This window comes from Apus apus, chromosome 10, assembly GCF_020740795.1.
Source record: "Apus apus isolate bApuApu2 chromosome 10, bApuApu2.pri.cur, whole genome shotgun sequence".
Taxonomy (NCBI): Eukaryota; Metazoa; Chordata; class Aves; order Apodiformes; family Apodidae; genus Apus; species Apus apus.
In genome coordinates this window covers 11265148-11278102 of record NC_067291.1, presented here as the reverse complement: position 1 = coordinate 11278102, position 12955 = coordinate 11265148, and the positions used below count along the sequence as shown (strand labels likewise).

General features: G+C 40.1%; 1 protein-coding gene across 1 annotated transcript; it reads right to left on the bottom strand.

Annotated features, from left to right (window-relative positions):
• Positions 1-600: 600 nt before the first annotated feature.
• HDC (histidine decarboxylase) lies at positions 601-11086 on the bottom strand. Its single transcript, XM_051628614.1, has 12 exons — positions 10815-11086; positions 9841-10013; positions 8721-8834; positions 7223-7345; positions 6302-6436; positions 5189-5332; positions 4890-4956; positions 3917-4079; positions 3728-3818; positions 2492-2590; positions 1742-1843; positions 601-1564 (listed from the first exon to the last, which is right to left on the bottom strand). The coding sequence occupies exons 1-12, from the start codon at positions 10840-10842 to the stop codon at positions 803-805; spliced, it is 2001 nt and encodes a 666-aa protein (XP_051484574.1). The 5' UTR covers positions 10843-11086; the 3' UTR covers positions 601-802.
• Positions 11087-12955: the final 1869 nt, after the last annotated feature.

The window sequence follows — 12955 nt, the reverse complement described above, 5'->3', positions numbered from 1 at the left end:
TGTGTAAAGGTATGGAAACTGTCCAGATTAACCAGAGTCACTGTTCATACAACTTCAGAACAATTGTGCTGGGTCAGACTGAAGATCCATCTGGCCAAGTACTCGGCCTTCCAGATGGGATCATTATAGGTGTCTAGAAACAACTATGAAGAAGGCAGCAAGCATCTTGCAGTGCTTTCCCAGAATAATCTCCTAGCAATCATCATGCTTCCTGACTCGAGTTGTAGCTTTGAATTTAAAACTGCCCTCCATAGATTTTTCTCCTGCCAATATTTTTAAATATTCTTGAAAAAAATGTAAATCCTTGGCTTCATTGGCCCTAAAACTGCAAAATCTCATAGGTTATATCCTTCCTTTTGCACACTTGAGCACTGATGTAGGCCTTGTCTGCACACACAGATCCTCTCAGCAGTCCAGAGTGTTTAAGTCAAGGTATAAAAAAAAACAACAGTGGTGAGAACGGAGAGAAAACTTGTTTACACACTAAGGCCAGTGTATTTTATCAAAATGGCTCTAGACTACCTGCTATAACCCCTCCACTACCAGGACTAGTAAGGAAGAAATTTTAATTTTCTTTACCACAGTCTAAAAACCAGAGAGTTTCATGTTATATGCCTGTAAGATTTATTTGAGATTTTAATCTGCAAATACACAAGGTTTCCACCAGTAAAAGCACAGGAATTTTCTCAGTGGCCATTCTCACTGCTTACATATTGAACAAAACATGTAGTATTGCATATGAATAAGCAAACTTTGGTTCTCTTTCTACCTGGAGAGGTCTTAAGGACTAATCTCTTACTTGTTAAACAATGGCTTGCAGAGGACAACAAGGCAGCTGAAGGCCACACTGAATGCTACATTCTGGAAAGTTTGGGACACTGTAGAACTTAATTAGTTTTTTAAAGGCACTCTTTTTGAGCATCATCACCTCTTCAGGCAGCCTGGAAAGAATTCTGGCATTTGCATGAGTCTCCTTCTTGTCAGTCGCTGCTGCTTTGGGGTTACATTGCTCCAGACTGCCATTCACAGGCACACTGTTGCAGCTAAGGGAACGTGCTGTCTTTTTCTTGCCTTGAACAGATAAATAACTGAATAAAAAAGAGGTTAACTTATGTTTGGTAACAACTTGGACATCTTCTGGGAAACAGTCATCTAGAGGATCCCCTTGACCTTTCACTTCTTGACTACTCACACATGTGCTAAGACTCCCTGCTAACTTCTTAGGCTGAACTACTATTTTTCCAGAAGGTGTTTTGTATTTTCCTCCATCTAGATAAAGCTGAGAAGCATTACTAATGGCATCAGAACTAGGCTTATCTATCCTGTTAGGGATTCTTGCACCATCACCAGAACTGAAGCAGTGCAACCCATAATTCTGGCTAACGACTTGGGCAGCAGTGTGTTGAATGATGTTCCAGTCTTGCAGAATATCTTCTCTGGTTGTGAACTGAGATGTTACAGTAAAGCGAATGATGAACTTGTCATGAATAGTTGCTGGAATAAGGAAGAGCCTGCCAGAACTGCTGAGTTCTTCCAGGAGTTTTTCTGTCAGCCAGTTGGGACCCTGTTTTAAATATGAATAAGGAAAAAAAAACTATAGTTAGAATTTCCAGTGACATCCAAACATCTCTGTAAGAATTCCAGCATTACAAATTCTTATGCAAAAGTTTATTCACATCTAGGGAGAGATCAACTGTTGTAAATTCATTCCAAAGGGACAGAGAAAAGGCCCAATCTTTACCTTTAAACGAAATACAACCAGTCCAAGATGTCTCTTGGCAGGAATTTCAAAGAGTGGATCACTTTTAACCAATGATTCAAAGTATTTGGCTGTTTCAGTACCCTAAAGAAAAAAAAAAATAGGTATTGCTTTGTCACAAACCCACTGTAAGACACTGCATTAAGTAGTTAAAAAGATTAATTTTCCTTACTAAAACACATCAGTGGTAGCAAACAGAAGAATGACAACAAAGCTAAGACTTTTAAAGTCTGTCTCTATTTGCCCAAACCCTTGACAATGAACAAGAGTAACTGGACTACACATAGAAATTTTCTGGAAAACAGAACGTGCCTTCTCGATGTCCTTTTGCAGCAACCACCAATCCACAATATGATCCCTTGTATTTACACTCCATCAAAGACTTAGCCTCTAAATTTTCATAGCAATGGGTTCAGCCATCCTCTCAAAAAAGCTGCCACTTCTCCTCCAAGAAAGCTTCTACAGATTAATGCTCAGTAATATGCAGAGGGCATTAACTTATCAAGGCCCTTTCCATTGCCTGTTGCTTCCAAGAAGGGCACAGGAAGTGTTTTGTCTCACAGCCAATCTTCACAGATTACTTAAGAGCAAAATCAGCACACATTTAGTGTTCACATGCAAGCTTTGCATGCGAGAGGACTTCGCTTTCATCTTTGCATCACTGAACTCACTGAACTCAGCTACCAAGAAATGACCATAATACATTTATGACTGCACTGTTAATGCACATACATGTCGGACATGAGCTTGTAGCTTTTTCACCCCAAATGAACGAATCACAAACCACAGCTTCAGGGAACGAAAGCGACGGCTCAGAGGAATTTGCCAGTGCTGTGGAAACACAACAGTGTATCAGTGAGTGCAGAAACAACAGAGAGGAGCAGCCCCTTACACTGCTGTGTCTGTGGCTTCAGACTCGGCTCTGAAACCTCCATTGACAAGTAATTCCATGTTACTGGAAATCTGCTAAGCCTAGGAAATAGCCATAAAAGAAACACTCTGTCTACATATTTTTTAATTATTTGCAAAAATAAGCTTTTAGCTCTTTCCCTTAATCTATAGCCAGCCAGTAACAATACTTTTTTGCATTTAAAGAGCATTATCAATTTAAGGTATGTCCACTTATGCTTCAGGACTGAGTGCTCACTTCAGTTCCCATAATTTGCATAAAGTGCCATCCTGAACATTTTACCAGATCAACTATAAACAGTGAGAGTTGAAAGAGAGGTAGAGAGGAAGTAACACCTACTGCATGAACAAGAGTGACAAAACACGTAAAATACTTCTAGGGAGCTGCATAATTCCATGCAGGGTCCTGTTAACCACAAGAGGGACTCATTGATGTATTTTTCCCTCCCCTCCACACTCAACATTCTCTAATGAAAAGAACTATTGATTTCAAGAAAACAACTGTCTTTTCAGGACTAGGGTGAGATCATAGCAGAAACAATTGGCAGTGAATATTCTTTTGTTTTACTGGACTGAATCTGCTGTGAGATGGATCTAAAGTGAAAATGCCTCTCAAGCTCTCCTATGACTACCTTAATCTGAAGAAAAATGCAATTCATTCTACAGCTGTTTCAGAGCATGGTGTTTCCACTGCTTACTCCTTTCTCTTTTTTATTATATATTAGAAATACAAGAAAAACAGCCAAAATGCCAACAGTAGGAATTACTTTAGCAGCACAATGCTGAAATTACCCTTCTAATTAAAAAGGCAAAACTGGATCCTCATCTGTGTAAAAAATCTTCAGCACTTCAATCTCTGGATCTGAATGCAATTTTATAATTAATTTTCACAACCAGGGCTCCCTTCAAAGTTTTACTATTTAATCTGCATTAAGATCTCTGTATAAATTGTTTTATGCTTTTACATAATAAGACCAGCCAGAAGATAAGCACACACCAGTGTGAGGGATTTACATATTTCACAGGCAATTTAAAATATCAACTCAAATAACAACTTACCATGAAATCAACAGCAGCTCCTGAATTGGGATGTCTGAGGTAGACAGGATTAACACTGAAGGTTTGATGTAACTTGTATTTATCTTTAACCCTATCAATTGCAGAATGAACTGTATTTAGCAAAGAATTTTGCAGAGAAAGACTTCGCAATTTGCATGTCTTTTGGTGTTGTGTTTTGCCTTTACTCACCAAAATCCAGTGCAGTCAAAATGAACCATCATCCATTTAGAAGGGTTAAAAGTAAAGGAATCTGCATATTCAATTCCATCCAAGAACAATCGAAATTCAGGACATACAAATGCTGTTCCTGCATATGCAGCATCAATATGAAGCCAGAGTCCCTCAGCATCACCTGTTGGAATTGAAACTTATGTCAGGGACATAAGGAATCTAAGTACATGCTTAAACTCTCCTCTCTGAAAATTGGGTGCATGCTTTTGAAGGACGTGGACAGGCTGACACAAAATAGCTAGATTGACAACCTAGTTTTACTCTACAGCTGTGGATCCAGAACCCCAAAATACAGGACAATGCTGAAATCAGGTGGACTCTATAATGAAATTCACTATTCCATATTTTGTCTGTGTGAGGCTTTTTAACGTTTGATTGATTTCACCAAGTGAAATCTGACAAAGTGAATTCTGACAGTTGCACAATGCCAGAATAAAGACACCATGGCAAGTAAAAAGGACCCAGAGATAGAAGCCACACTTTGAGCCACAGGAGAAAGTGCTGCAGATCTTCAGCAGCTACTTGTCAGAATTTATGCTGGAGTAAAATCTGCAACCATGTCAAATTCACCTATTGAACCGGTGGCTACCAAGGGCGTCCTACCAAACTCCTTTGCTAGGTTAAATATTTATGTATCTATCCTACAAGAGTTCTCCAGTCCGTCCTGTACAGTCTTGACTCCCTGAATAACCACATGAAAGATTTATCAGTTGACAGATTGAATCCATCTTGAACAGAATGTATTTTCGCATCCTAATCTAAATCTCACAAAAATCTCTGGAAAGACTTGCCTGACTCTACTGATCTTTGGGACATGTCTGAAAAACTCAGCTGGTTAGTAATTCTACTCTCCTTGATTTTGACATGAAAAATCCTCACATTGTCTTTTCTGTGGTGCCATGGTTTGAAATCAGGAAGAATGGACACTTACAAATTGGACCCAGTTCTGAGAGATTGTCGAAAGAGCAGACGCCAGTTGTTCCCAAAGTTGCACAAACCTAAAAGAAAACAAACCTGTTAAGATGGCATGTTTAAAATAAATAGATGCAACACTCCAAAATTTGAAATTATACTAAAAAATCTTGTTCAATAAAATAAAAATTCTTGTATGCATCTTAATCTTCGGCTAATGTATTTTAAAGACAGTAAGAAATGTTTCAGATGTAATTTTATGTTGACGTTAAGAATACAACACTGTGTTAGTACCCCCAGCCAGAAAACTGAACATACAAAGACTGGCACTAGGCCTTTCTTTCTGTCTTCTGCAATGGCTTTCTTCAAAGTTTCACCTCTGAGGGAAAAGTTCTCATCCACAGGCAGAAATTTCATCTTCACAAGAGAGATCAAGCCAGCCTTTTCTACAGAAGAATGTGCCTTTAAAAAAAAAAAAAAAAGAAACAGTGAGAAAGCAAGCTGTGAGGCTGCACAGCTGTGACAAGTTATGGCCCTATAAAAGACAGCAGTTGCAAGAAAAGCAGAGATAAAGTTCTTATGATAATCCATGTTAATACAAGCCTGAAAGTCTCTTCTTCATGAATAACTAAAAGAACTAATACACTGTAATTCCCAGGAACCCTTATGCACCATTTATTTGGGTACTGGACTCTAAAATGTAATAATGGGCACCCTCACCTTGTGTTTGGAGGGCCATTTATCCAAAATCAGATCTTAAAGGACCCTCTAGAAATGGATCAGCCTCAGTTTATTCCTTCCTCCCTGCCATAAGAAGTGTGCCTGCTTCTGGGCTGGGGTAGAACAAAACCCCCCACAAGACAAAGCCCTTTTTAGTTGTACTAGGGGAGAACAAGCATGAGTTTCTCTTCTGTTGCAGTTTCCACAAGGAAATCCAGTTACTCAGTTCATGAGCCAAAGGACAGAATGGGTTTGCAGGTCGAGTCACAGTACTGTGTGTGTGTTTCCTCCAAGAACAAGCACAGAGGTCTGGAGTGGAGACCACAAGCAGGAGCAGCACCAAAGGAGCAGTGCAGCAGTAGTGCCCCAAGTGTGCCTGTCTGAGTGGAGAGAGGCTGTGGAAAAAACAAGAGCTGAAGCAGCGTAAGATCAACACCTAGTTACTGGAGTAAGACTTTGTGAAAAACAGAGGAAGTACTGAAATGGGTCATGTGAAACAGTCTCTTGAGGACTGCCAGGACACTACAAAACCTCATCTAGCACCGATTTAATTTTCTCATCTGCAGAAGGCCACATCAGAGAGATTTGTGCATGCTTGTGAGGCATTCATGTTTGCGTTTTTCCCTTGGTACAGAAGCACAAGTTCACATTGTATGGTCTGGGTGAGACAGCAGAAGTGAATTTGTTTTCTTTTTAACCACAAGAACCTACTTGATCAGATGCATAAGCAATGAGGCGAGAATTGAGTGAGGACTCATCAGTGTCTGGTTCAGAAAGCTTCATCTCTAGAATTTTGTTTTTCCTTGCTGCTAGCAGTGCAACCAAGGTTGATTCACTCACAGTGCTCTGCAAAGACATTGTTCAGTTAAGGCAAAAAATTACTACTTTATTGCTATTTTGTTAGGGATTTACTAAAGTTATTAAAGTGTTCAGCTGCCCACCCTCTTTCATTTCTATTCTTGCTTTTCTGGGATGCAGCAAGAAATCACCAGCTGATGGGCCAGCAACACAAAGCAAAGCCTTTTAATTGCTGTATTGGGGGAGTAAATAAAACACATTTTCTTTTTGTTCTTCTACAGCTACAATGCAGTATCTTCCATAAAAATTACAAACCTGAGCAAAGTTTCCTACAACAACACAGAGCCTCAGCACAGATCCCAGGGTGTACTTGCCTAGGCCTTATGGAAAGAGGTAAAGGTCCAGGCCTCGATCTTGCAACTCTCAGAGACAGAAAATACACATAAGAAGGAAAAATTCTGTCTCATGTCGGAAGAAAGACAGCAACAAGGATTCCTTCTCTAATTGTGTAAGAGTCACTTTAGTAAATAATTTGGTCATGTGAAACAGACTGAAGAAACCAAATCTGACTCTCATTGATCCTTAGTAAGGCCACGAGACTACCTGCTCCTCTTCCAAAACCCAATCAGGACTAAAAGCACTATCAATTCCTGTTCTATAATCTGCTATGTTTAATATTAAAATTTGAGAAAGTTATGCCTAATTGGAATTGGTCTGTATTCAAACCCATAGAGCAAATCTTGTTGGTTTTGCCTCCAGGAAAATTATCACCCAGAGTGAAATTGATGTGAGTGAAAACAAAATGTTGACGAGGTCACCTTTGATCTCCTCTACCTGTAATACTCCTCCGCCCACACTGTCAGGATGGTGGTGCAGGAATTTATCTGGAAGGCCCAGCATTTTAGCCAACCAATCCATCACATTCATTTCCAGTTCTGTACAGGCTGGACTAGAGGCCTGGAAAAATTTAAAAATATATAATCACAAAAAGATCATTCACCCTGCAAACACAGAAGCAGTATAACCCTTAGAATAAACCACATTTTAATTAATAGCTATTAACACTTCTTAATTGCTTTGGGAGAAATCTCACCTAGGTGCAACAAAGGCAGAAGACAAGCTTTGCAGCACTGGATACAAAAGCAGGTAACTGTAATACTATAGCCCATGCCTAGCAACACACAATGCTAATGTAATAAAAACTAATGTTTGGCAAGTTGTGTAATACAGACTCCTGCATTAAGGTTGCAGTTGAGGCTGAGCTCCAGGTAACCTTGCTCATTACCAACTGCTCTCTTGGAATATCAAATACAGAGGTTCTCACCAGACTCCCTAAAATGTTTTCTCTCGATTCCCTGCATCACCTCCATGTTGAGCTTCTAAACTACCAATTATTTTAGAGTCATTAAAAGAGAAATCACAATGGGGCAAAACTGTGGAACTGCAATTCACCAAATACATTCTCTTGGTCCCTATACAGAAAGGGCACTGATCCATCTTCCAGCAGAGGAGAGTTAAAGGAAGGTTCTTCTGAAGAGCAGCAAAGGAAGAAAGCTGTTCTGAGGGGTCCAGTTTTCCACTTATGAAAGAATCAGTTTACACTGCATACTCAACAGAAATCCATCAAAACTAGATTGATGACATGGAAATGGATGTTTCTGTGTATGCAGTGAGCTAATCTAATACAACTACATGGAGACCATAGCCATTAGTTTCTTAAAGGTTTATGAGATTATACTGCTTTCTTACATGGAGACATACTTCTACAAACCTGGGCTACTTCCCCACTCAGGAGAACATTGGCTTCAGAACACTGCTGAGCTATGTAGAGTGATAACCAAGCAGCACTGTGCAGATGCTGCAGGAGGATACAAAATACTCAGGTATTCTGGGACAGGCCACCAACCAATTATTTTCAAAAGAGGAAAAATAGGAAATGTGTGCTTTTAAAGGAGGAGGAAAACTGGAATGGAGCCCAACCTAGCCTGCAGTCATGGCTGGTGGCTGCTCTATTGCTTGCAGTGCTTGTGTAACCACCTTGGCAATCATACTAGATGGCAGAGAACAATGCTCACAGTGGGATATGCAAAGAATTAGAAAACACATTTCTAGTGGTACCTCTTCTTCATTCACCTCTTACAACTACCTAATGTTGGTGCTTACATATTCTGTTTTTTTTTTCAAGTGACATTTTTCATTTATGCAAACAACATACAGTTGGTAAAAGTAAACAATTCTACTGACTCACAGAACAAAAAAGAATGACTATGACCTGCTCCTGTGTAATACACAGGGGAGAATATCTAAAATAACAGCAAGAAAAAGAAATTACCCATGTGAATCCCAAGCAGTTAATTGCATCAGCCAACATATCTCCCAGGAGTGAAGGCCAGGAAGTAAGAGCTGGAAAGTAGGCATGCATGTGGGGGCTTTGCCAATGGACTACCTAGAACAAAATTATCCAGAAGTTAAGTCTGAAAATGTCACCAAATTCTGCACGGGACATAGTGATTAGCATCTGTTTGAAGTGATGGAAAAGGATCACAGCAACGTGCAATCTGCTAACAGAAAGCTAGGGAGATAACATCAACAGGAGTGCAGCACTAGCAAGTGGTAACATGTGTTGTTATTAGATAAATTCCAACTTATAGCAAGAGCATTTATCTGTATTGAACAGGCTTTCAAAGATTCTGAACAGGAAAGAATGGTCTTTTGAACATAGCACAACAAAAAAATCAAAATGTTTTATCTTTATAAGGGGAATCCCTGCAAAGTTGTTCTTGTTCAGTGTCAAACAGCAGCTTTCCTTTAGCTATACACAGCAACTTAGAATTATCTAACCTCTGTCTATACACCTGATGGAGCTTGTATATGGGACGTGAGTCTAAGCATGTTACTTGTGAATACTTCTACATCAGACCAAGTTTCTGTAAAAATCTAATAAAGAAAATTTTAAAATAGACTTTGAAACAGCTTCTTAAATAAAACATTAAATTAGGTAGTACGAACTCCCTCAGAAGAATCTGATATATTTATGTATAAATAGATCTTTATATTCAAAGAGCTTGAGACAAATTTTACAGGTACATGACCTTGGGCAACAGAGGTTTCCACATCTCTGAAATTGAGATGCTGCAGTTCAACAGGTAGAGGCCTTCTGTAGGTAACTGAACAGTGTCAGAAATCCATTGTTTCCCTCTAAGGAAACGGGAGTTATTCTTAGTGTATCAAATACTTCAAAAATACATTCCGTCTATTGCCTAAAACAGTAGTTAGGAACACAACAGTAATCTCCAGAATCCTTCTGTGGACATAACATCTACAAGACTTACTCTACGTTTTGGTTGCTTTTCTTAGAAAAATGTTCTGCAACACCCATGTGTTCCCAGGATTTGGTGCTCACCACAGGTAGAAATAACTTTTTCCTGTTATTGTTATACTTTATTTCTTACCCCAGGCATAATAATCTTCTCTATATCTCCAAAGATGCTGTCCCAGCTGTCTGGGTCCACTGGGGCAGAATCTGGCAGCTGGGCTCTCATGTAACCAGGCTGCACGTCCGGAGTCACCCGTCTCTCCCTCACATTGCTCAGGTACTGGCAGATGTAATCCACCATCTGTTTCCCTGGAAAAGGCAAACCAGTGCTTTGAGTTTGTTGAGGGAAAGCTCACTAGTAGGGCTCACACTTCACACGAGCTGTCATTAGCATTGGACAGGGCTTGGAATACTGCTCCCAGGATAGCCACAGGAACTAACCTTGATCCTACACTTGTCCCATCTAATTACGTAGAGACAGAGCTTCTAGAACAGGCTTCATAGAGACAGAACAAATTCACAGGGTTATTTCAGTGTTGTCATTGAATAGTTCAAATGTACCTTTAAAATACATAATTTCTTGCCTACAAATTAACTCAAACCACATTTAATAGAAATTAACTTTTCATAATGCCCTATGCTTCCCTGTCCTTACGGCACACCCCTTTTTGTATCCTCTGAAAACAGCTGCACAACTCCACACACTTTCTCCACACTTTAGGCAATCTCTTCCAGCCCTGGAACTGAAGCTTTTTTACCATCTCCAGAACTGTGCCAGTATCACTTAAGTTTCATGGTGTCAGCTGGAAAAGAGCCACTGTGCACAACCCCTTAGCACAAGTTTATTCAGAATGACAGTTTGGCAGCTTTGCCACAGTATTTTAAATATAAGACCAAAAAGCCTAGGTTGTCCACTGACTCTAAGTTCATTAATTTAAACTCAACCCTGACACACATTTTTCTCTGAGCCCCAGCAGATCTAAGTCTCAAGGACACATGTGCAAATAGAGTGTTCAGCCCATCCTCATTTCTGGGTACCATTCCCAGCCCTACAACAGTTGATCTCCATGAGCAAATGCTACCTATTCCCAAAAGCAGAGGATCACTCACCTCTCTGTCTGTACTCCTCAGGCTCCATACTGATTCCTTCTAACACCACCTCTTCAAACCTGGGCCACAACCTTTCAGGAGCTGTGGGCACTTTGGTCTGGTGCCCTGCAAGCTGCTGCACCCTTTATAGCTCCCTTTATCTCTCAGACTCACGCATTCTGGAAAAGGTTTAACGTAGGCAGGTTATTGGGGAGTGTTTAACTCCTCCCAACTGAGGGTTTTTACCATCTCTTGTATGTTCTCGTCTGTGCTCTTTTGATCTGTAAGATTGCGTATCTCCAAGAGGAGCTGCCTCTGCACTAACCCTTTCCCATTTTCAAACAACCTTTCAGAAGTCTCACATTAATCCATGACATTAATACAAGACACATTCACATCCCACTTGTGGGAGAGAAGCTCAAGAGCTTCCATAACCAAATAAAAGCATCCATGTTAACTCTAGCACACCAAACTACTGCACTAGCAGCAGTCATTAAAACAAGGCACCAGCACATAAATCTGACACTGCGGGCAAGGACTTTTTTAAAATATTTTTTTAATGAACTGTAGGACTGAGGTTTCCCAAAAAAACAGTATACCTGCATCCCACAAGTCTTCAGTCCCTATGCTGACAGTTCCTCACTGCTAGAAGGAAAGGCATTAAAATTATTGCCAGTTCCAGAATTGCAATACAAAGCAGCAACGATCCTCTTTGTGGATTTCGTGCTCTTCCAGATCAGACCAAGTTACACTGAAGGGTGATGTTCCTCCACTGGTATCACCCTAGACTGCTGATCTGCGAAAATGCATATTTTTCCCCACACTGTGCTTGCTTTTCTCACATATGATATGCATAAACACTGGGATTTGGCCTTGTATCTCCAGAATTCCTCCACTTGGATTGTTCTCAGTTTAGAAGAACATCCATGTAGATGCCCCCTTGCTCCAGTTTCAGGATCAGAAAACACATCCTAACCTGTCTGGTAGCACAACCTTTGACACTGTACTCAGTGTGGAGCACTTATCTTCACCAGAAGGAACTCACCTGCTCTACAGTGATACCAGGCAGCCCTAGGAAAAGAGAGAGTTAGAACTTAAGGATTAAGCGCCAGAAGGAGAAATTATTACATCATTCAATATATGCTTGCCCTTTTTTTGCTATACCATAGGCTCCTGCTTAGGGCTGGCCCCGTTGGATACAGAATGGCAGGTTGGACAGACCCTACACCTGACACATGACAGCAGTTTCTCTGTTCACATCACACAGAATTGACTCTCAGGGCAGCTCTAATTTTCTCCCTCATAGCCTGAACACAAGCAGCTGTTACATGGGTCTCCACAGTGCTTTCCACAGAGCAGTGTGAAAATCTTTCCTAGTTTCTGCTGCGATTAGATATTTGAGAAAAAAAACTGTTTCACAGATATGACAAAGATGCTCCGATATAAGCACACCAGATTATTATACTGAAATGAAAAAAATTGATAAAAAAGGCATTAAAAGAAGTGCAAGAAGTGCCCAAAAGAACCGCCCACACCATCGAGGCGTTCATGGGGCTTTATCTCACATTTCTCCAGAAACATTAGGAAAAGAAGTAACAAGCTGACCAAACACTTAGTATCAATCTATGAACCTCTTTTGGCTTAATGGTAAATGCTACCATAAAGGGGAACAAAGAAGGTGAAAACAGGCCAGCACCAAGACCAGGACCAACTCAACAACAGTCCAGGGTTCCCAAAAAGCAGTGATCATAGCTCATTACAAGTAACTAACATATTAATATACAGTTGCCTGTTCAAAGAAAGCTGGTAGCTAATTACATCTATAATTTCAATTTGGAACAGCAAATAAGGAGCAATACTTCTAAGCATATTTTCAGAGCTAATACTACACAATAAATACTCCACAGGACATACACCCTAGGCCTTTTGCTCAAAGCTGTTAGTTTGATCAGGTTAATTTCTTGTTCTGCACAGAAAAGAGCAAACAGCAGGTCCTAGAATAAGACGGGTTATAATGAATTACAGGCAGGGTAAATATTGCTGGTGATAAATTTTTGTTATAGCTACTCTGCACTTGGAAGGATTTTGTCAGACAAAGAGGAATACAATATTTGCTCACAGGAAGCAGAATGAATAGAAAATGCTCTTTTCATTGTTTGCTG